We start from the raw sequence: 25,723 nt of genomic DNA, 5'->3' as shown, positions 1-25,723 counted from the left end.
AAACAGTGCGTAAAACCAGTTCTCAAACTTAGTTCTTTCTTCTCGACAAAGCTGTCAGTGCTAAACCTTGCAATGGTTGTCTCTCTTGTTTTAATTAAAATCTCCATTCCAAAATTTATTTTCCAACTCTTACAGGCAATTAAAAAAATATTAAAAATAAGAAACTCATGTTGTCACAAGGTAGACATTTAGGATGAAAGAAAGAGAACAAATAAAAGATAACCGCAAAATTAAAAAATAGAAAAACCTGACTGATTGATTTTAGGGGATAAACCAAGAACCAAGTGAGATTTTGTTTAGTGTGTGAATAAATATAAGCTGCCTGGGTTCTTAATAGGATGAAACAGACAATAAAGCTCTGATGAGCAGGATAGAACATCACATCATATTTATGTGCACGTGTAGTGTGTAAACATGAGGAATAGAGCTATTGCGTGGGACTGAAATAAGAGAAAAAGGGAGTGTGCCATAAAGCTTGCAGCAAGACAATACTAGGAAGGTTTGGTTCATTTTTTCCAACCCAGGAAAGTAATACAATCTATGCTGAGTGAAGATGTCAGTTCAGAGCGATGGGCTGGACTCACTAAACTGCTACTTGCTTTGAGCCAAAATCAACAGTATGTTCGTGATCAGCAGAAGCCTGGATCATAATTGCTATCTCTACACACTGACTGCAGCATTCCTTTAGGATTCCAATGATGAAGTATCATCTGCAAAGGAAGAGCCATTTAAAAGTGAGGTTTTCTTTTTGAGTTAGATGCTTAATTTTACAGCCTGACAATAGAACTGGAATATGTAAGTTTCATTGCTGTCCACCCTTACTTTCAGTTACATAATGCATCTCTCATTAACATCCCTCGACCACTGCACAGGGCAGTTGGCAACGGGGAGCTATGATGTATTTTTTTAAGGTGATCATTTGAGCTATTACTTAAAAACAGCACAGAAATAAATGAAATGCCTTGCATAAAAATGCAGCCCTTTAAGCTTTCTACATTTTATTCCATTAAATTTACAAACTTCAATGTATTTCATCCAGATTTTTGGTAGACCAACACATGATATGATAAGGGGAAGGTGAACTTTCTATGTTAAATAAATCAAATAAAATCTGAAAAGCGTTGCTTGCATCAATACTCTGTCAAAACTTTTATGCTGTTGCAGCTGCTAGTTGCTCCCTTTATTTCCATTCATTTCACCGCCTTCCCTTTTCCTGCTGTAAATTCAAATCATGATGCTGCAAAATATTTTGCATGTAAGCCATAAAAACAAAATCTGCACAAAACACGTCTCTTGAGCAGGTTTGTTAAACACCACTGATGGTGAACTGCAAACGTCAGAAAGAGTAAGCTTTTTGAGGAGTATGACTAATTATTATCCTATCAACATATTATCCTTCCTGCCTAAGCTGCTAATATCTCCAGCTACCATGGGTCTTTTAAATACAAGTCCTTACGGTCTTAGTGGGGGCTTGAAATGGTCTCTGGGACTGTGTTAAGCAATAATGAAGCCTTTTCCCCTCTATGTGCAATAAGGGATGGGAGTGTTTTAAGCTTTCATCAGATTAAATAAAATTTGCCCAACAAATCTGTGAAAATTCAACCTGATAACTGGTTATTCTGATTTATAAACTTGAGATAACTTGGAATTCTTTTGTACATTTGGCTTTAATGCAATATGGAATCACTGACAATGCCTCAGTGTGTGGTGCTGCTTATATACCTCTGGCTTTTAGCCTTTTGTGTATATAAATAGTCCACTTACTAGGAAATGCAAATAAGGGGTCAATGAAGCTGAACCAGAAGCTTTTACATAACAGACCTGGATCCAAGGTCTGCTCTTTTATACACGTCATGCAAAGCTGTGTCGTAGGGTGGGGGCATTATTTAAATTATGTTATGGATTTGTTTCCAGCAGTCACTGGTACTTGCTTTACCTGTAGCTAATGCTACGTTTAGCTTTAATCAGGCCAGAATAGTTGGGTTTTTCTGTTTAAACGTATAGCAGCTTGTTGGGTTTACTCTATAAGGAGCGTTGTGGTTCAGTGTTTTCTTCCACTTCCCAAAACGACCAAAATAGTAACGAAGAGGGTTGTTTGGTTGAAGCAGTTTAATGAATATATGAACTTGCTCAAATACAAATAGCAGGTAATGGCATTTAAATATCAGGTTAAATCAGCTACTATGAAGTTCAAATGTCACACTTTAAAGTTAACTAAAACAATCTAGAGTCTCAAAGCTTGGTGGACTGTGCTTGTGCCACAGAATAATGAAAGTCTGACATATTTATTCGTTCTAGATTTGTTTTGGTGGAAAATGAGTTGAAGATTCTAATAAAGTAATAGAAACTTTACAAGAAAAGGAAATTAATATGAGCCTGTTTTTATCCAACCACTAAACATCCACTTATCCCTTTTACATGCCTCCCCCTCCAGCCACTGCTATGATTCCATCTCTGTGGAATCCCCATCCATAGACAACTTTTGCAAATTGTCTTAACATGGTCTTCATAAGCTTATTTTAAAATGACACGCTCATTTTAACTCTCTGCTCTTCTTCATCAAACCTTTCTCTCTCATGTCTCCTACTTTGGAATACTCTTTCGCATCACATCCATGATCCTGACTCATTTAATTCTCAACACAAATCTTCCTTTTTACACGTTGCTTCTTGTTATCTTAGACAACTTAGACTTAGAAATATCTGTGATATTAGTGTTTCTTTTACCGTCTAACTCGCTGTTTTGCTTTTATTGTTGTTTTTAATTTTTAGATTCTTTCATTGTTTAATTTTTTGCTGTTTTTATATCTCTTTTGATTGCTGTGCTTGAGGGGTATGAAAGGTGCCTTTAAATAAAATGTAATTAAAAGTAATTGAATCAGCTAATAAGACAAAAAATGAAATTAAATAATTTTGGTCACTAATTAGAGACTTGTTGAGCAATTATACAACGGTGTGTGGAAAAGTTATTCATAATTCAATACTGTATATCGTTCTTTTACTCATTTAATATATTCATTTAATTTCTATTATAAATGTCCACATATGTAAATAAGAATTTAACAACTAATCAAATCAGCTCACTAAGAAAAATCTACAGATAAAACGCGAATATTTTAAACATAATTCCACGATATAATCCATAATTTCTAAAAATATCCATCAGTCACTTCTGCATAAGTGGCCCCTGAATAAAAGAGATACATAACAATAACACAAATAGAGATTTTCTTTTTCAAGGTAAACATATGTGATTTATATACACTTACACAAATCTATATATGATTCTTATAAATAAGAAAAAATAAACTACATCATGACTCACCAGCGAAAGGGCAAAGAAAACGATGAGGAAAATTGCACAGAGGAGTATGGAGAGGCCCAACAGCATCAGTGCCAGCGGCTGATACTGGCTGATGCAGGAGAATCTGCGGTAGAGCGCCTCATTTCTGAGCTCCTGGTTATTCAGCAGGTACTTTCCCTTGGCTGGCATGGCTAACGCTTCCTACAGGGGTATAGTGGGTGTTAACAAGGAGGCGCAGATAGCAGAAGTGTGTCTCTACAACTTCCTTTGAATAAGAACAACAAGAGCTGTTTAAAAAAGGAAGCAGAAAGAATAGACAAACCTTTTCTTGGTAGGAGCGTGGAGCTGGCTCATGACAATCAAGTAAAACTTGTGTCTTTCCTTTGTCGTGGCATCGTGATTGTTTTTGCTGCCTGTCAAAGCTTTGTTGTAGCTCCCTCCAACAGTTGTTCCCACCGTCTCTCTCTCTCTCTGTCACTCGTCCTTGGTGCCAGTCTTTTCTCTGTCTTTTATCTTCTATCTGGTGTTGGCGAGCTTGCACGCCTCATCCTTTGCCAACTACTGTGCGTTGCTCCCGATCAGTGGGCTTGAGTAATAAAGCCCGGGGCTTGGAGACACAAAAGAGAGGAGGGAAGATGAAGCAAGAGGAGGGAGAAGGGTATGTAGGAAGAAAACAGGAGCCGATGAGGAGTGTAACAAAGGTCAACAAAGATCCAAAAGGGATTAAGGATGTAATGGAGCGGATAGGTCCGAAGCTCTAGTCCTTAGAGGCACCTGGAAGGAAAAGGCAAGAAGGACATAAAATAATAATAGTTAGAAACTTGACATTTATCGATCAATATGCACTCTAATTTAGCTGGAAAAATGCTCAGTTAAATAAATATTTGTTTTAAAAAAAGTTTATTTGACCCCTTAAAAGAAGCAGTTGTTTGTGACTTGAACTTAACTTAAAGGGTGGAGCTTTTAAATAAAGTTCTGCTCTCATTTGGGTGTCTTCATTTCTTATTTGAGGAAGTGTTTTAGTTTCGGTTGGCCATACATTGATTTCCACAGGGATCACTTCTTGTACCCCCTCTGTTCAACTCATAATTGCACCTTCTTGGCTTTATTGTTGATAATGGACAACTGAACATTTTTTTTTCTACCAACTTTCCCTTTGGAAATAACCAAATGACCTCCTCATTGATGCCAAACTATTCTTTTCCCGGGAGCTTTAAATTTGCATTCTAATAAATCTCCAACCTTAACCCTATTATCATGTCAAAAATCTATGTAACACTCCTTATTCTGATTTTTTATTGTATTATGAAATCAAAAACATACTCAAATTCAGATCCAGTTCTGCACAACTATACTTGGAAATATTTATCTATGCTTTTATAATAATATTTTTTTTTTATAGATTATTGTCCTGGATTTTGAAAGACATCACAAGATAAACAACTAATAAAAGATACTTTGCAATTAACTAAACTCAAAAACTTATAAATTGCCTCTAAAAGTCTCTCCATATGCTTCCATTAAAACAAAGAATAAAAAAAAGGTTTATTGTTGTTTGAAATGTTAGAAAAAAAGTTTGCTTGCTGAACAAAATCTATATAAAACCTTCAGCCAAGTTAAGATATTTTCTCCAGACCTACAATCAAATTATAAAAAGAGGCACTAAAAATAAACTTGATTTTGTAGGATACCGTATTAAAAATAAAAAATATAGAGGTAGTTATGTTAAAACTAAAAATGAAATTTTTTTTCTTTACCACATGAATTCCAGCTGTTTTTTAGATAATTACTGTTTCCTTGTTTTAACATAGCAAGGTACGCATTATCAGGGACTATATGTGACTCAGGAGGAAAGCTGTGAGAGTGAAATATAAATATCCGGACTGGTCAGCGATGGAAAAAACGTTATTTATACCTAAACTATTCAACCACCGGAATAAAGCCAGCCCTTATCTCAGACACAGTCATGACTTCACTGAAAAATCCCTGCTGCTGTGATGACCTATACCTAAAAAAAACACAGTTCTGGAGTTACCTCTAAAACAGTCACCCCAATTGTTTTAAACTGCACTCAGCTAAACTAACAGAACTAACCAACAGGCTGACATCTGTAGGAAACAGAAATTGACGCAGCTTATGAATTTAGACCAATCATATATTATTACAACATTTGCAAGTTAAAGTTTGTTTAAACAAGCTCAGTGCCTTGAAGACTTCTTTAATTCTTTTAAATTTCAAAATGCTTTGCCTTCCTTTATATGGAGATTGGTGACAACATATAAAAGTAGTTTTACACATTTTAGACAGAAAGAACAGCAGCGTTTCATGTTGGCATACATGTATTTTTCAATTATTTTCCTAAAACAACAGTCCTCCCAGTAAAACAAGCGTCAATGATACAAATCTGACTACGATTTATAAGCCTATTACTATCAACCATGTCCTGAAGAAGCCTTTTCGATGAGAAACATCTTAAAGTAAAGCACCGAGCATCATGCGGAGGGATGGTGCTTTGCTCAGATCAATGAAACTGTTAAGCCTTCATGCAAAATCTTATCTGCAACATGCAGCATAATCCTAAACACAATATTCCCACATAGTGGTGGCAGCCTCATGCTGTGGAGTCAGTTTTCCTCAGCATGGAGATTGAAGCAGACCAGAGCTTATAGAAAGGTAGATGGGGCAAAATACAGAAGGATTCTGAAAAACAGGGTAAAATCCCAAAAAAGCAAGGTCTCCCTCTATTCATGTACACCCCAGGGGAGGCGGCGTAAGTATCAAAGTCAGAGGGGTAAGGGTGCTTACAAAGTTTGCCATCATCAGAGGGGGAGCTTAGGTGCTAAAAAAGTAAAAGTTGGGGGTTTGTTCAGTTTAAGCAACATTTAAGATGTGATGATTTTAATGTATCTGTTCTAAAACCAAGTAAATCTTTTTCTAACGCGTTAACTGTGTCTGGTGTCTACATATTTGTAGCATCAAATTACTACAATAAGGCTAATGTCCACCATTACAACAGTTTTATATGCCAAGCTGCACCTTTCCAAGGGTCAAAAAACAGCAGCTGATTTAATGTAGACTTTTTTTAGGAGTTTCAAAATCTTTTTTAGTGATTTTGGTGTGGCTGGTGAACTAGTTAAACCTGGGCTAAGCTGCTAGGTGGAAGGGAGTCACAGAAGACTTTCATGATCTACCCACAGGACCTAAAAAAAGAGCTTTGGTTCAGCCTATTTATGTTAGAAACATCTGATCTAGAAACTTTTAGAATATAGATTATCCAGCCTGACTCGGCTTTATATTTTAAATAAGTATTGTTTTAAATAAAAATGACCAATATTTCTCTTCCCTACAGGTGAATTGCTGTTATAGACATGCCCTGTAAATACAGTGAGCTATGGCTCCAGCGAGCATCAACACACTTCTTTGATTTTCCATGTGAAAAATAAAAAGGAAGTTATATCTAGTTTTACTTCCAACCACATACTGTAGAATCCAAACCAAACTAGTTGATGTTTGTTGTTGGCAAATGTCAAAAGGTTCTAGCAACAAGCTTGACAGCCTCTATTGTATTAATGAACTGTTTTATTCTTGTTCATTTTCTGTGGCATAAACAACCATAGAGTAAAGTTAACACAGTGAGCAACAAAAATCCTTCTTTTCTCTTTTCAAAAATGAAGCATTTGCTTCATAAACCCTAAAGGCTGGGAAATCGGGCTGTGTAAGAGTACACATTGTAGGTATTGATTGCTATTGATTTACCCTATCTCTTTAAACAGATAGAGCTCAGACAGGTTCTCAGTTAGCATCACAGTCATAAAAGACACTCACTGCGGTAGTTTGTAACGATTTAGAGATATTACTGAATCAGATAAAAATCTGTGTAAAAATTCTGAGAAAGGCAACATGAACTTTGCACTGCTGTCAATAGAAAGCTAATTTCCTGCTATCGCTCGGTTTCACAGCACCGAGGGAAAGACACAGCTTCATGTTTGTTTCCAGCATAGCAACTGTGACAGATGCTATGTGCCATAAACTAGGCTCCAAGAGGAGGGAGGACAAAAGATGGCAAGAAAGAAAGAACCGAATGATGTTGGACTGTGAACGATCATTTTTACTGTGTCAGTGTTTCAGTGATAAAATTCCTCACAACTAACGTTTTTGCTCTGAATAGAGACCACGGAGTAAAGCAGCAATGTTCCCACCTATTTCCATGTATTATTGGCTAAGAAAAAAAGCCAATACACTTTTCCCTTACTTACAAGACCGACCAATCAGCAAATTGCTGATATTACAATTTTTCAGTTTTTTCTTTCCTGGAGTTAAAATTCAGTTGGCAGTCTATAGTATACTTGTAGATTTGGCAACAAACAGCAGGGTAATTATCTGAGCAGATAGCCAACTACACTACAAATATCATGCTTCTTTTGCATCTACTTAAGCATATTTATATCCTTTAACACAATTGTTTTATATTAGCAGGGTAGGACAGGAAACAATTGTGATAAAGTACTAAATAAGAAGATGCAAAAGATGCATGAGTTATTTTTCTCAGGGATTAATAGATACAGGTTAATCAACCACAGATCAAAATCAACCAGTTTTCCTTTACTATACTATAATCTGAGAAAGATTTTTCATTTTTTAACACTCTTAACGCTCCCAGAGTCATCAAATGCACTCATCTGAGTTTTATCCACAAAAATAGATACTTTTGGTGAACAAATGTAAATACTCTTTTTTTGTTGTTGTAATATAGTCCAAGAAAAAGAATACGGGCAAGTCAAACTGAAATCTGTAATGGGTCCAATAAAGCCTGATTGGTGCATCTCTAGCAGAGGAAAGGGAACAATTGCAATAATAAAACAGTCCACCATAAAGAAAAGATCCATGAATTCATTTTTTTTATTTACATCTGAAGTCCAGTTTTGTTATACATACCTAATAAAACTGGTCGATTGTTACTGGAAATATAAATTAAGATTTTTTTTCAACCAATATTGAGTTAGGATAATTATCATTGAAGATGTGTGAGTTAATCACACCCTGGTATGGGCTGCCCGTTGCACGTCAGAACTGACGTTTTTAATCTAATTAGGCCAGAATTCCTCTGTCTGGATATATAGCTATAATCTTCATTTGTACATGGCAAAGATTTTGAAATAGAATGCGAGCGGTGTCCTATTTTGATAAGGCTGGAGCCATGGATGTCTAATCATCTGCTAATGTGTATGATGTAAAATAAGATGATGTGGCAGACTGGAGATGTATAAAATGCCTTTTTAACTGTTGATCGGAGCCACTTCCTGAGAGGATTAAGATTACAATTTCTATCAAAATCTGTTGTCATGTCTCCTGGTTATTTAATACATATAAGTTATGAAATGTTATTTAAAGTTTGTCCAGAGTTATCTCTTTTCAGGGAAAAGAACCAGAGAGATGGAGCATCAGGGTGCATTCACAAAGCCAATCTTTAACAATTGCAATTTGATTTTCCTTTGCACTAACCACCTGTTTGTAGATTTTTCACTCAAGGGTTTCATATTTTTCGAGAAAGAAAACATACCAATGTTGGGCTGACTTTTCAAACATGTAAAATTCGTTTAATAAGAATCAATAAAATCGGCATAGTAAAAGCCTTTTTCATATCTCTTATTGAAAAGTGCCCTAACTGCTAAACCTCATGATGCACATTGTCAACAGATTAAGCTTTTAGATTTATTAGATTTTTTTTAATCTCTCAGGTATCCTGGCTGGAAGGGGAATATTTCTACTGTTTCCAATATATATAATAAATTAGAATATAATGGGGCAAAAATAACAGGATAAAAATACGGTTTGAATTACAGCATTTATGTGCATAAAAAAGACCATTAGTTAAATGCACATTTCAAAGTTTAAAAATGTTTAATTTATTGGTCTGATATAGTTTTAAATGCTTGGTTTTCATAAGCTTTAAGTAGAAAATAATCGTAACAAAAATAAAGGCCTAAAAACATTTATATTTCTGTAATGGCAGCTGTATAAAAAGTGTTTAAATTTATGAGTCAAATTAGCTTTTAAACGTCATGTTTCTCTTTCTCAACTTGTGAATTCTATTGTACTTGGTGGATTCTGGGTCAGAGGAGTCAGCAGAAAGAAAAGCTATCAGTTTGGTAGAGGTTGCTGAGATAATTACAGAGCTACCCACCATCAGGGTGGCAGAGGGGGATGAGATTTGCCCTGAGATGCTGAAGACCCTGATCATTGTTAGGCTGTCATGGTTGATATACATCTTCAATGTTCCATGGAGAAGTGCTAAAAAAAAAAGCAATTGCTTTTCAGCAGGATGGGACGGTGGTTGCAATCTTTTTAAAGGGGGAGTCAACAAACGCAGCTTAAACACTTGTGTACAAAGTCATTGCTCAAATTCTTGCTTCAAGGCTTTTAGACCAAGGGAAGGTTCTAAAAATTGCAGCACACACCCATGAAGTATTTGGTTTTTCCTAAAGTAGGTTGAACTCTGACATGGCTGCCCGTTTTTCCCAGATCTTGTGATGTTCATGGACAGGATCTAAAACAAGAGGAAGGTGTCTTTTTGGAGATGATGTGGTCTCAATCACATCCTTGGTCCATTTTCATCAAGCAAAGGTCTGTCTGCCTCAAACAGAAGGGTCCAAGTACATTGGGATCTTGTTCACAAGCTATGGTTAAAGATAAAAATAAAGGATTGAAGCATTGGTTACAGTTTGTCAAGTTGTCTTTGTAAAGAAAGACCTGAGCCCAAAAAGCTGAGTCCTCATTGATTGGAACCTATGGTCATCAGATTTTAATGATGAATGAAGAAAAGGATTACGGAGACAAGCAGCTGGAATGAGCCTTGGAGCATGTGTAAATCCCCCAGAATGAGCTAATGAGAGCAGCAAAGGAGAGAAATGTCTACGTCTGCCTTCTGGTTGGACAGGTGGATGGAGAGAGTGAGTGACTGATAGATTAACAGATGAACGGACAGCTGATGAAGTTTAAATGTTGTTCTGGAACAGAGTGATACTGTGATGATAAAACTAAGAAAAAAACATTCAGAATGTCTTATACAACATGCAATATGCAACATGAGTTGAATATTAAACACTTCATTGTCCAGCTTATTACTGTAAAGCTCCCATTCATAATAAGAATTAATATATTTATAGTTTAAAATAAATATTTTACTTTTTAGTCATTTATGCAGTGCAGATTTGTTGGTTTAAAAAAAGAAAATATGTGTTTTTATTTTGGAATTTTATTTTCAGACCAAACAGGGTGGTAATTGGAAATCACCTTGTAGGTAATAAACTAATGTTATGAAGAGATTATATCTTGAGCAAACCTACTCCCTATTCAAAGCCTTTTATAGAGAGCTGCACAGAGCGATCTTTCTGCACAGCAAATCACTTTGCTTTTATAGCCGTCTTTGTGCTGGCATTCAATGAGCCTGGACAAAAGAGGACAAAGAGTGACCCGGTCTCGAAAAAAGAGGGGGAAAAAAAGGAAGAGCAATTGCATTTCCCAGCCTGTGACGCAAACTTTTAGGGTTAAAGGTGATTTTGGTAAAGAAACGACCAAAGCAATGCAACCAAAAAACCACATCATTGCACAGACCAAGTTTGCAAAGAACATTGGTAATAGTCCCACAAGGCATTTACTATTTTTAATTTTTCAAATAAATGTAGAGGTTTAAAGAGTTTAAGAAATGTATGAGTGACTTTAAGGACATAATCTCTGGTCTGAATATACTATATGACTTATCTGCTATTTATCTACTAAATATTTCAAGGAACATTTGCCAGTCTTGTGTTCTTTAAATTGTGATCTTTGTTAAATCTTTGGTTGTTTTCAAAGTAACAACCAATTATTAGTTGGTTTTGGCTTTAATCCTCTTTTAAAGCAAAACAAGACATATCCTGCGCTTGATTAAACTCAATTTAATAATTGCTGTTATCGGTCTTTCTGTTAGAAAAACCTAAAGATTTTTAAAGCGGATTCAGTTGGTTACAGGGCTGAGCAGTGTTTTATTTATGCTTTTCAATTTCAAATTGTTCTTAAAGTGTGTGCAACTATTTTTGTTTAGCTCATAACTTGGTTTAACAGCAAATGCCCTGCCTGCATCTCTGCTACTACAAGAAAGCAGTCCTAGATTAAGAGGTTAGTAGGAAGCCAAAGGCTCATGCTGTGTTTATTCGGGATTCTTTGGGAATTATTTCGATTCTGGATCATTTGGTTAACATTTCAAAAATATGACAAATAAAATCAAACAGCACAGCTTTGAAGAATCACCCTTTGTACAAGCAAATTAACCCAAGCTCCAGTGCAACCGTTGCAAAGCAGTAATTGCATATCATATTTTAACACAACAAGCAATTCTTATGATAAAAATGTAAGAAAAAAGGCATAATTCTAGACAATTTCCACCATAAGAGTTTGTACTCAATGAGCAAAGGCAAAACATCCATCCATCCATTTTCCATCATACTTATCCCAATTGGGGTCGCGAGGGGTGCTGGTGCCTATCTCCAGCTGTCTAAGTGCGAGAGGCAGGGTACACCCTGGACAGGCCGCCATTATATCGCAGGGCAGCAAAAGCACAACAACGCACTGCAAAACATTTATATAAATTTAGACTAAGGATTTGTTTGTGTGCATGAAAATGAGTTATGGTCAAGTTGAGGTATTTCGTAGTAATTTAAGAGAATATTCATTTACATGATGCTATTTTGTAGAAACTAGTAACAGCCATCCTGTCAATCAAAGCATGAATTAATTGTTTCTCAATTAACTATAAAATCTAATTTATGTAAAATGAAAATTTTGCTTACCTCTGGATGCTAAATGCTTGAAAATTGTTTTCTTATGAGCTGACCACTTGGAATGACTCAGAGTATTTTATTATCATATATCCTGGCTAATTCAGATACAGGTACACAAACCCAGCAATGACCTTTAACACCGGTCATTAAAATTGGCTTAGAGGGACGTAAAACACAGATATTTGCGTTTCACACTGAACTACAAACATGCATCAATGGGTCTATTCATGTTGAACTTTTATCTCAAAATCAATGCAAATGGTAATGGATAACGCAAGATTGGATCCCTGTCCTATTGCAATGGAACATAGGGGATTTTACACTCTTTATACAGAGATAAAGTAACTGTTGAACAGGAATACGCTAAAAACAGAACAAAAGCTTAACAGATACTAAAGGATTATTCATGATTTATGATTCCACAGGGTCTATTCATCAGGTTTTATTTCCATATAAAGCATGTTTCTACCAGCTAATTAGAAAAGATAGGAAATAGGGTTACCAAACAATGATCACATTCTAAAAATATTAATTTGCATTACTGAAATGTTAGACTGAACATATAATTTCATCATATTTTTAGTTTGTAGTACAAATGTCCAGGTCAGACCAGGTTGGTATTTTACTGTCAATGTAATCTTGCAGGACGTTGTACATAAAAAAGCATTTCTATAAATAGAAACCTGATCTATGTACAGCAATGCACACTTGTGGATTAGATTATCATACCCTGCCCATAGCAATATCTCCTGCTTTCCCCAGTACCGGCTACTGGTATTGAATTAACCGCATTCACCAGAAGGAGCGGCTTGCCCCTAACAATATTACCGGTATGCTATTTCAGCAGTGATTTAAGCGTTATATGCCTCTGCTTATAATAAATACAGGATGTGAAAGCAAGAAAACGCAGTACTTGGAAGCTGTCCGTTACTGGTTAAATGTGTCACATGCACCTATAAATTGGAGCTAGGTTGAAACTGCAAGTGTAGCCATCCTTTTTTATGTTTGACACAAACAGCAGTTAAAAATAGGAGCTTATTGGTTTAAAGATACATAGAATTTAAATCTAAACATATCAGCCGAGGGACAAATCCAATATTGAAATAGCGCTAATCGAATGAGTCTGAGCCATTTCCATCTGATGTGCTGTTTGGATTTAAAAACACCTGCAGTCCTTCAAAGGGAAATGTCACCAAAGTAATCTTCTGGCAACATTCAATGTAGGCATCACACAGATTGGAGGCTTTAGGAGGTAACATGAATATACCTATAAAACAGCATCAATTACTGTATGTCAATGCTTATTGCGAATTTTAAATTACACTTTTAATGAATAATGTTTTAAATTTCAATTTTCTCAATAAATGAGAACAGGCTTTCTGATTAAGCTTGAAGGAAAGTACTTTTGTTTTTAATCAACCTACAAGCAACTATAAAAAATAACCTTTTGAAGATGGAAAAAAAAGTCAAGTGGTTTTGTGTTTTAAATGTTTTTTGGAATGACTATGACCTGAGAATCTTCACCCGCATTTTGATGATGATTGTTCTTTTTGTTGTTCATTGGCCCGATATACTATTCTAATCTTAAATGTTTCTTCATTAGCTATAAGCATAAAATAATTATAAATCATTAAGGGGTGAATTATTTAGCCTCCTGAAAAACCAAATACATTACGCATGTTATAATAGAATAGAATACAATAGAATATAATAGAATAGGATAGAAAATCCCTCTATTGTCCCACAATGGGGAAATTCTGGTATTTACAGCAGCAAAAAGCTTATAGAAAAAATTGTCACACAAATATGGACCTTAGAAAAATATTTAAGAATAACATAATTGTGAACAGTTAAAAGATAATCAATGAGATCCTGTACTGTAAAGTGTTTTAACATTATAAAACTGTGCACCTGGAGAATAAATAAGCAATATACACCTATGGTAATTGTACCATAATGCATATTTGAAAATATCAGCAACATCAGAGATGTGCAAAATGACAGCAGCATGTTATTTAACTGACTAGGGTAGAAACTGCACAAAATAAGCATGAATTCAACAACTTATTGAGGTTGTTGGGAACAGAGAAGGTTATAAAGTCTTCCAGCTGCTGGGAGGAAGGATCTGTGATAACGCTCCCTGGTGCATTTAGAGTGCAGCAGTCTGTCACTGAAGGAGCTCTCTAGTTCTGCAAAAGCTTCATGCATGGGGTGGGAAATATTATCCAACAGAGATGTTAATTTAGTTAGGACCCCCTTTAATTTCCCAGTCCAGAGGGGATCCAATCACAGCGCTGGCCTTCCTGATTAGCTTATCCTGCCGCTTTCTCTCAGCTAAAGATAAGCCACTGCTCCAAATAATAACACGCATGATATGATATGCATGATAACAGAAAGCATGTTAAGACAAGAAAAAGGTACAGTAGGGATTCTAATTTCGGGACGACATTAAATTTGTTACTTTGTCTTCTACTAGGGATGTCTCCATCCTGATCTTGAGATTGGATCGGCCCGATCTTTTCAGAATTTCCCGTGATTGGAGCTCGGCTATGTGAAATTTTCTCAGTGGTCAGTGCACTTTATTGTTTACTGATTTTTTTTATGTTAAGTACGGAGCCCCTCTTATGACATGGTCAAAAAAAAATGTTTAATTGTGGCCACAAAGTAGTATTTCGTGCGCACGTTAAACTTATTGCGTGGCCACGAAATACTACTTTGTGCGCACGAAATACTACTTCGTGGCCACAGTAAAAAAATTTTTTTGACCATGTCATCAGAGGGGCTCCGTAGTTAAGCACTATAAGCTAAAAGTGGATCTTGAATAGCACTTTCTTTTTGATAATACCGTACCAAGTCAGTGTTTTTCTTTTTACTTTTGTTTAAATAATAAATTGAAGCTGACCTTTAATTCTGAGTAAGATTTTGATTTCATGGGATTTAAAATAATAGCAAAGCTTATTGATGAATTAATAGTTTTATAAAAAGTTGAGTTACTTGTTTAAAATATATTTGATTCTTATAAATTTCAATAGTAAAGGCAGAATATCTGATTGGGACTCATAATCAAATTGGATTTGAGGTTAAAAGATCGGATCGTGATCGGAGGCCTAAAATGCTGATCGGGACATCCCTATCCACTACTATTGTCATCCACAAAATACACTTAATTTCCTTCAATCCACAGTACTGATCAAATTAAATAGAGATCATATTTCCCCAATTTTAGCTTTTTTCAGTCTTCTAATTATGTTGACTAGAATTATGGCTTGCATAACTAATAGCTGTCCTGTCAAACGATTCTACCACCTGAGCTCTGGATCTCTGCATCTCCTCCAGAGTTATTTTGGGCCTCTTCCCTTTTTCTGACTTTACTAAGAGTGCCAAACTAACCCAAATGGAACAAGTGGATCTTTTCATCCTTAGATGCTAAATCAAGTAGGGCTGCAACTAATGATTATTTTGCAAATCATTTAATCAGTCGATTATTTTTTTGATTTATGGATTAATAATCTGATATGCAAAACTTCCTTAAAGAGGATTTTTAAGACATGAAACCCGGTGAGACTAAATCTTTTCCACTTGAGGAGTTCTGTACAGAGCATATTGACAAACACTTTTTTTTTTATTAATCTTAAATGCAAAATGCTTATATTTGTTTTTGCAATTTGCAATTTCTGTCAGCTAAAGGCACGTTTCACAGTCTCTACTCGAGTTCATGATTAATTGATTACTAAATAAGTTTATTTTTACTTCAATAATCAATTCACAAATCACGATTAATCCAATAAATTGTTTCAGCCCTAAAATCAACCAATGCCCATTGAGATAATAATTGTTATTGCTATTGCAAGATTTAGCGCCTTATCTCAATCCTAAGATTTTGCTATATAGTGTAGCTGTAGGCTTAACACAAATGCATGCCTGCCTGAAATAAAGAATGGAACAATCTGTTTAAGCAAGATGGATCATTGTTTCCAGCTGATGTCACCAGCCACATCCCTGTTTCAGGTTTCAAAATGAACCGTACTCTTTCCCATAACACTGAAACAAAAGGGCCCCGTTTTTCACCACCGTCCAAAAGAAAACCATAATTATTCCCTAGAAGACCAGCCAACTCAATACCACTATACCACTCAGAGAAAAACCTCAACATCTGAAACCAGTACAGCGAAAGGACTGATTACTCCGCTACACACAAGGCAAAGGCAGATCTCACGCAGCGCAGCTGCAAAAGAAATAGACGACAGTTTCAGGTAGGTGTGATGATGGTAAACTTCCAGACTACTATCAAGATCTGGCCGCTCACAGGGCCGTATGGTGCATGATCTGCACAATCTTCTCTCTTAATAAATATGACATGTTTTTACAATTCATAGTGTGCATTGCATTTGTAGACTCCCGTCAAAAAAGATGGAAAGAATATAGTTTAACAATTAGATACCTAGAAAGGGCAACAGATTTTTGACAGCCAGGAACATAATGGTCCCCATATTATCAAGTGTATTTGACAATACGAGACAATAAAAGGAACAAAAACAAACAAAATACATGATAGAGACGTACAACAGCATGTTTTTTTTTTTATTATAATCCCTGAACTTTTCACATTCTGTATCAGTAATATTATTTACTTTATTTTGATGGGACTTCTAGAAGACAAATAAAAAATAGTTTAACTTTTTAAAGAAGAAAAATCTGAAAAGTGTGGAATGCATGTTTTTAATAGAATTCTGTTTTGTAAAGTCTTTAGAGGCTTGTTCGTCATGAAGACCAAAGGAAGTACTGAGAAGTACAGAGTACTGACATGAGACCCATGGTTACTCAGATGTATCAGAAATCTGCAGCTGAGGTTTTTGATGGCACAAAAAGTGGTTGTTCAATCAACAAATTTGCACTTTTTTTTAAAGAGGAATAAAAATATTGATAAAAATCTAAAAACTGGCTTTTTAAAGTTTACCACAACCCATATAGAAAGGTTGAACTACAATATTGCACGCATTAAGCTACGAGCCTCTAACTTTCCCTCCTACCAAAAGCAAGACCTCCTGGTGGCTTCGTTTCAGCATGTTGTTGACTTGACTGATCTCATCATTTAAAGGGGAACACCGTTTTTTTTTTTTTTTTTACATTGGCCCCTTGATTTTACGTTATTACATCATGTTCTACACACTCCGCTTTGTTTTTAATAAACATAAATATAAAAAATATAACCGCGTATGTCTGGGGGACAGTGATTCGCCTACATGTTATTAATGCTGGCGTACCATAAATGATAAATTATGAACAGTTTAGTTTGTGCCTTCAAGTCGTTGCCTATAGGAAGACGTTACTTGGATATAACCTAACGGAATATCTTCAGAACGGCTCCAAATGACACAAAACTAATATAAAATAAAATCAAGGGGCCAATGTAAAAAAAAAAACAGTGTTCCCCTTTAAATAGCCTTACTTTTTCTACTCCTATTGAAAAAATGTTTAAGTCTTAATGAAAGGAGTTTTCAATATGATTTTTAATTGAAATCAAAGCTCAAAATTAGTTGTAGATTATGTTAATTCTTGGGGGAAGAATCACTTGAAAAGTCTTACATTACCCATACAAGGCTTATAGTTAGAATTTAAAGATGGAGTGGCACATTTTTTTTTAAGTCTAATGGCATTACTGATTATACTGACACCAGACTAAACGATTACCCATATGTGCTACAAACTTTATTAGGCTGATTTTTGCTATCTCTTCTTCTGTTTACAGGATAAAAGGATAAAAGTCGGAATTTAAACAGATGAGAAACATTTATTAATAAAATCAAACAACACATTAACAACAGATAGCAAAAACAGTGTACTTCAAGTTACCTGAAGGCATGGCTGCTAAATATGCTAATTAATTTACCCCCCTTTAGAGATACATCGGCTATATAATATTCTTTGCGTATATTACTGCCTTTTTCTTATAACTGCATACATTAGCTTATTAATTAGTGCAATAATCAATGATGCTTTGTGATCAACTGAAATACTTCCAGTACTGCATTATCAAATTTAGTATTCATTGTTATATCACGCAAAATCACTTTCTTGACATTTTAACTAGTGTTATTCTATTCCTTCAGCAGAATCATACACAAAATGGTATTACGTTCAATGATTGCATCTCTAAATAATCATGGGTTTTGCTGTCTGAGCAGCAGGCCTTAAAAACATCTGTATTGGTTGAACTCTAGCCCTCATGCATATGAAAAAAGAGAAATATTTGCTCTAAACATCAGCTGGCTGATGCATCTGTATATCTGTAGAAGAATTATCCATTATAACTGAAAACTACATTTGTTAATGACTAAAACAGAGACTCTGAATGTAAAACTCAGCTTGTTACTTTACTGGTGGTAAAGTAAAAAGCTGATAGCAGTTTAAAGTTTTTCTTTCTTAACAACACACAAAAAAAAAAACACCAAACCCCACCCCACTAAACCCTGAGGTGTGCTCCTCAGTCATCACAGGAAAATTTGCTCCAACCCAAAAGACATGTTAGTTCATATCACTTCTGTAGACCCATAGGACATTACTTTTCCTGTTCAACCAGTACCAATAGATGGCTATGTGATGAACACGTGCAGAGAGAAAATGCTTTATACTGCTTGGTTGAAGATTTCTTGGATGTAAAGTTCTGCAAATAAAAATCATTAAAAGGAAAGAAAAAGTCTGACTCCGTGTGCTAGAAGCTCTGCGCGGCAGGCCACACTCCAAGCCTTCAATTAGAAATCTGCAGGAACAGAGAAGACGGACGGTCGGCATGACGCAGAGAGAGTGCAGAGGGATCACATTACCTCAAATGGCTCCTAAGAGCCATGGATGACTCCAGTGGATGGTAGCTGAGAATTTAACTAATAGCATTCTTTTCTTCCCTCGAGAGTCTTTAACAGGCCACTTAAAACATCGCATCTCATCTCCTTGTTTAATGCAGATGCTGCCTGATTCGTGTTCAGCTGAGCTCCTGAAATGCACCCGGCGATGGGCTTTCTATCGGCTCTGCCAGTTATGGCATCTCAAAGGGAGCTTTGTGTGAGGCAGGGCAAAAGTTGCACGTGTTGAAAAAGCCATCCCCTATGTTTTGCCACCGTGAGCCAAAGAATGTGAATGAAAGCGTTGCCGTTGAGGAGCAACGCAGGAATATTTTAACACACCACTACCTTTTCTGGGATTTCTGTGGCTGAGTGGGAAGGAGAGGTTTTTTGGCAAAGATGTGTGAAAGCAGGGTTACTCCTACTGAGCATCTGTCTGCAGGCTCACACAAAGGAAATTGCTTGAAAAGACTTGAGTTTCGCTGCTGCCCTTCCCATAAATGAGTCACTGTCTGACCGGGTTGATCACAGACACTTTTAAGCAACTGTTAGAAAGTATAGAAGTCATGAAAGTCTCAAAAAGAGAATCAAAAAGTGAAGCTCACAGAGTTAAGGCAATGTTATCAAAACTATTCACGACCCTTAAAGTTTTTCACATTTTATCACCTTTTTTCCTTCCACCTTAACTGTGGAAGGAAAAAGCACACACAATTTTAATCTTTGTGTGTATTTGTATTCCTCCAATTGGATCCAACACTCTGTTCAAACTCCTCCCAATGCAATCACATTTACAAGACTTTGGAGAAACACCTCTACCAGCTTTTCACATCATATGCACCTCACAAAAAAGCCCAAGCTCAGCCAGATTGCATGGAGAATCTACCAAACACTAGTTCTACGTCTTCTCACAAATTGAGGTCTGGACTTTGACTGAAACATGAATTTGATCTGAAAGATTGCATTGGTACACTATCTTAACTACTTTATGACCTACTACAGGTTTCCCACTGGTTCATCTGTTGTTAGCTCTGTTCTCCTTCCCTTTAAATCTGAATGTCATAATCCTGTTGTCACTGTATATCATCATAGTGTTTTTAATGTGTTGCTTAAGTCCAAACAGTTAAATTTTTGTGCCACAAAATTGAAGTTTGATAAGTTTTTGGTAAAGTAAAAACTGGGATATATTATGGCTTAACAGCCACTTAGTCAGGATCATGCTCCGACTTACTTTGTAATCGCTTCTGTAAGCCGCTGGCTGCACTACATGCATGTCAGACTGTTAAGGATTTAAAAAATAGAAATAATCAATAATACTGAGCTATCTCTATTTATTAGTTATGATGCTATAGGCTTAGGCTACTGGAAAACATAGGGACCACTTTTTATTGTTCTACTTCATTTGATCTCTATTCTCCCATTCTGCATTATCTATTAGTTCAAACTCTAACTTTATGTTCTATCTGGTTTTTCTCATCACAGAAGCTTTATCTGGTTTGGTTCTGTCTGGCTGTGGCAGTAACCTGGAGAGAAATATCAGCTGGGACTTGCCTTCAACACCTTAAACTATGGATAATACAGTTGGTCCTGTTTTTTAGTGCTTAGTCCTGTTACTTCCTAGACATAGCTGTGGGCTTCACAGTTTTTTTTTTACACAGAGCCACCTTTAGAGTTAGTTTACCGTTTCTAACATTGAAATAATTTATAGATCCATGCGTCTATGTTCCTTCTGTATGTCTGCTTGTGTCTCCTTCAGCCCATAGTTAGCCCAGCAGAAGGCAAGTCAGTTAGTTCTGCTGGAGGTTTCTTCCAGTTAAAAGGAAGTTTTTCTTTCCCACTCTCGCCTTATGCATGCACGGAGCTGTAGAGTCAATGACCCAATACAAACGGATGTCTACTTCGTCTATATGCTCATCCAAGAAGAGGTTATCCTTCAAAGTCAATGTCTTGATGCAATCAGCGGGTTTTCCTTACATAGAAAACTTTTAACCTAACTGTATAATCTGACTGAATTTTACTGTAAAATTGGCACTATATAAATAAACTGAATTAAACTGAAATATTTAAACCAATATGATCATTTATTACTTTAATAAAGAGACAATGAAAAACTGTGAAAAAGCTTCTAATCTAAATCTTAAGAGTGCAGCTTTTTTTTAGGTCCTCAACATCTACAATGTCTTCTGTTTTTCAGACTTATTTTGACAGTTTCTCTGTATGGGGAGCAGGTGAAGGAGTTACAGCATCACACAGTCACAGGAAACTTGTTGGCTCTATGAAGCAAACCTCCTGTTTCATCAAATCTCAAGGGTGCCCTAATGGATTGAGATCTGGTGATTTTGGAGCCATTTAAGTAGAATAAACTCATTACCATGCTGGAGAAACCAGCAGGAGATGGTTTGAGCTTTGTTGCATGGCTCATTATCATCCCGGAAGAAACCATCAGAGGATAAGTACACTATTAAAACAAAGGCATAGACACAGTCAGCAACACTGCATATGTAGGCTGAGGTGTTGAAATCATGCTCAGCTGGGACAAAGAGGCCTGAAGTCTGCCAAAAAAAGCCTCTCCCACACGATTACAGGAACAGCAGCAGCATCCAGATCACTGATATAATCCAGAATGGATCCATACCTTCACCCAACACCTGAATGTTGCAGCTAAAATAAAGACTCATTAGATCAGGAGATTTTTTCGGTTGTTGTCAAGTTTTGAAACGCTAAGATAAAATGAGTTAAGAAGAGTAATGATGATCAATTTAAACATCTTCATTGTGTCTAGGCACCAAAATGCATTGAATTGCTGCAATGTGATTGAAGAGATTAGCTTCTAGTGTCAACAGCAACTTAACAAGTATACCTAATATATTGTAAATGAAAAATATGTTTGTTAATTATCATTATCTATTTCGGTTACAAATTCAAATAAGAAATAGAGGAAATTCTTATCAGTATTTAGATTGAATCTGAAACTAGTTTTGAGTTACAAGAGGTTGGTTTTGCAAAACCAACCCTACTAAGCTATCTTAAGATTTGCAACAAGGAAGTGAGCTTACTGTGGTGGTCAGTTTTCTGACATCCTATAAGTTAACCCTGCTTGATTTTACATATCCCTGCATCTCCAGTTGCATATCAGCTTTGCACATTCTGAAAATACAACTAGACTACCTTGCTGCTCTTTGCTCCTAATGCATTCACATCCATGCATTCCCTTGCAAAACATAAGCATCACCTGAAATAGCGACAGAGAGAGCTTATTCAGCCCGCCAACTTTCACAGAGAAGCATATTTGGCACAGGTTTCAATTGTTGGGGTTCAACATCACTTAAAACCTGCAGGATGAGAACTTCAACAAAACAGTGATAAATATCTGTAGGATTGTCAGCTTGAAACCTAGAAATGCAACAAAAAGGAGACAGTAAGTGAAGGACTTTTCTGGGCTCATTTTACTTTCTCCCTACTTCCGTCATTTACAAGTCTAAACAATTTTCTGCAGCTCTGAGAAGTCAAAACAACTGCCTGGTTTTAAGGGTTCTCAAGCAAAGAGAAAATGTGCCCTGCAGCATGCACTTGACCGCACAGCATTTCACTTCCTTGGTAACTGTGACTCATTTCCCTAACAACGCTGCAAGGACAGCTTAAAAAAAAGGAACCTGCAGAAGCCAGTGCACAATTAGTCACAGATGGATGCTGCACAAAAAAAAAAAAAGTCTAATTTCAAGGTGACAGGAGAAATGGAGGGGAAAAAATAAGCAAGTAAGGTTTGTGTCTGCTGGCTAAACTAGCAACATTTGGCCAGGAGACACATTTTTAATGAGGTGGTAGTTATTATCTCTTTATTGTTTGGTTCTAAATTTTATAAACATTCTGTTGAAATACTACAAAAATTAAAAATAATCCCTGTATTTTTTTATCCATTTATTTTTATTCTTTTTTTTTTGCTGCAAATGGAACCAAAACAATAATCCTGTGTTTTAAGCTGGACTTGTTTTTGCGTTACACATTCAACATATCAGCGTTTCTATGGTAACGGGACGTCATAGCTCAGGAACCTGGTAGGGCTCCATTGGCAGGCTTTCACATATGTCTTGACAGCCGCTGCTAAATGCGGAGCGTCATGGTGGGATTTGATTTCCTCGATAGATACGGAGCAACAAGCGCCTCCTGATGAGAGAAAGTCACCCAGGTAGAGTGAAGATGATACTGTGATGTTTGACACCGAGATCAAGGAGATGTTAATAAATGTGACCATAACTAAGGAGAAAGCTGATATTTCTGCCAAATAATAACCTCAGTGATATGGAGGTGTAAAGTTTCATTAATAAATAAAAAGTTATATTTCTGTCTTAGTCTCTTATTATTCATCTTATATTTTGTTGAGTTTCTTAGCAATAACGGAATGCATTGCCGTTTTTTTAAATGATACAAAGTGCATTTTTAAAATGGTGTGAGAAAACTTTTTAAATAATTAATGTGAATAAAACAGAAGAAATCTGCATAAAATTTGAAAAAATTTGATCTCTCCAGTGGTGACCAATGGCTGAATAGTGCAGCTAGTTTCGCAGTAGATATACCTGGGAGCAGACACTGATGAAAACCTTAGATAGCGTGGTTAAGAAAACATTTTTTGTCATAAGTTTTGTACTTTATTTATTTCAGAAGTATTTTTTTTGTTTTTGTTTTATTGAATCCTTTCTAAACTTTGCTTTTATTGTTTGGAGGGATATCTCTTAGAGACCTAAATGATCTTCATGCTTCCCGGTCCTTAGATTAGGATCATTGGACTAATCCTAGCCATCCTCTGTGTGTTGAAATCTCTTTCAGCATCATAATGGAGATATAAAATACGATGTTTTAAAACAGTCTGGTCAATTCCAGGTCCACAATACAATTTGAAATGTTTTGTGTGTAACTGTTTTCTGCACAATAAATTGCCCCTCAGGAAACAATAAGGTTTACATTAACATTGTATCTATGTCTGATAAGCACAGGATAATGAACAGAATTTGAACTGTTTGAAAAATGAAAATAAATAATAGAAAATCTGAGAACAAAAGACCCAGTTATATTTTTGACAACATAAAGGGAGTATATATAAAACGTCATAGAAATACTTACCTATATGTGGAACTCAAAACTAATTTAATCCATATATTTCTTCCAACATTACTAACATTTATCGTACCTGACCTTGTCTATCTGCTAATCACCCTGAGATGTAATGTCTTATTTTCCCCACAGAGCAGAGCAGTTTTATTAAAGACTCTTTAATAAAACTAAGTAATGTAATACTTTTAAAGATAATTTAATTTTGTTTAATTTCACTCTTTTATAAAAGTGTAATTTCAACTTTATTGTTTGCTGTCTTCAATGTTCAAAATCAGATGGACAAAATAACTAATATAATGATTTTTTTAAATAATATTAGTGAGGGGGAAAAGAAAAAAAAAGAAAATTGAATACTTTAATATTGTTTTTTTTTTTAATCTTCCTTAAACTATACCTTAACTGACTTTTTACATTTTCTACCTATTGACTTTTTGTCTGTACCTGGTTGGTTGGGGGGCGGGGCTAGAACAATTAGTTGTGTAAAGGGAAGGTTTGCCTAAACAGCTGGAGAACCACTTATTTCAGATCTTAAATAATTTTTCTTATTGTTCTTTGCAAATTAGCTCAAGCTCGGTCAGACTGAGTGAGAAAATGAGAATTTCCAAATCTTACCATAGAATCTGAGTTGGAATTAGGTTCTAATCTAAAACATGCTTTGGTCCAAATCTATTTGAATAATCTGGAGAAGAACAACGCATTCCTTCTTGCCACTGATCCATAATGGCCGAGTTTAAGTTCTGTATGACTATTAACTATCCAGACAAAGCTATGAGTCTCTGCAGCTCCTCCAGAGCTACCAGTGGGCCTCTTGGCTGCTTTTCTGATAAATACTCTCCATGCCCAGATGGACTAAACCATATTGATTTAGTCAGGTTGTAGTTGTAGTCCGCATGTTTATAAGATATATTGTAGAGTTTGGTGTGTTGTGTTGTAACCTAACTCTACTCAACATGCCCAAAAGTATTTCCCTAACCTGTCTGCTGTGTTCCTTGGTTGTAACTTAACAATTTCTTCACTAATGTTCTCCAATATCATTTACGGAACAACGAAAAATAAAGAGAATATTGTTAATCTGGTTGTTCCAGAGGGCAATTTGCTGCTCTGTATTATATTTAGGGGTCTGAAAACAAATACTACAGTAAATGCTCTATGAGGTATTTTTAGCAGAAAATAAAACAACATATAACAATCTTCCTCTTAATTCATTACATAAAATCCTAGAAAAAAGTTCATGATATTAAAGAACAAAAGGCAAAAATGAGGTAAAAATACTTTTCTTAGCACGGTACATACCACACTGACTGTCCTGAGAACCACAGAGGGCTTATCAACTTGACCTTCAAGCTCGCTCCATGTTTAGAAGATTATCTGGGTCCCATTACTAAATCAAACAATGATGCGCCACAACCTGTTATGTAATATTTTTGAGCTCAAGAGCAGAGCTATTCTTCAGATATTGGACTGTGACTTTAATCTCTATTGGAAAAGCTTTTCCAATGCAATGATCCTACAGAGTAGGGTTGTCACGATACTAAACTTTTCAACTCGATACCGATACTAAGGAAAATATTCGATACTCGATACCATTTTCGGTACCATCAGGATAAAATTTCAACAGAAATATTTTGATTAATAATTAAAATACAATAAATAAAT

The 25,723-nt window shown here is 35.8% G+C and overlaps 1 protein-coding gene across 4 annotated transcripts in view; it reads right to left on the bottom strand.

The window, feature by feature from the left end:
* Positions 1-25,723, bottom strand: part of adcy7 (adenylate cyclase 7) — a 77,715-nt gene that overhangs the window by 35,990 nt on the left and 16,002 nt on the right. For 2 of the 4 annotated variants that reach the window (XM_015380711.1, XM_015380714.1), the window contains exons 2-3: positions 3,626-4,077; positions 3,325-3,504 (exon numbers count right to left, since the gene is read on the bottom strand). In XM_015380711.1, coding sequence (XP_015236197.1) covers positions 3,325-3,492 — 168 coding nt within the window. In that variant the 5' untranslated portion in view covers positions 3,493-3,504; positions 3,626-4,077. Of the gene's footprint in view, positions 1-3,324; positions 3,505-3,625; positions 4,078-18,946; positions 19,101-25,723 lie in introns of those variants that run through there. The other 2 variants (XM_015380712.1, XM_015380715.1) reach the window with 2 other exon arrangements.

Source organism: Cyprinodon variegatus, unplaced genomic scaffold (genome assembly GCF_000732505.1).
Source record: "Cyprinodon variegatus isolate N-32 unplaced genomic scaffold, C_variegatus-1.0 Scaffold220, whole genome shotgun sequence".
Lineage (NCBI taxonomy): Eukaryota > Metazoa > Chordata > Actinopteri > Cyprinodontiformes > Cyprinodontidae > Cyprinodon > Cyprinodon variegatus.
Note: the sequence above shows the minus strand (reverse complement) of the source record. Positions and strands in the feature narration are given on the sequence as shown.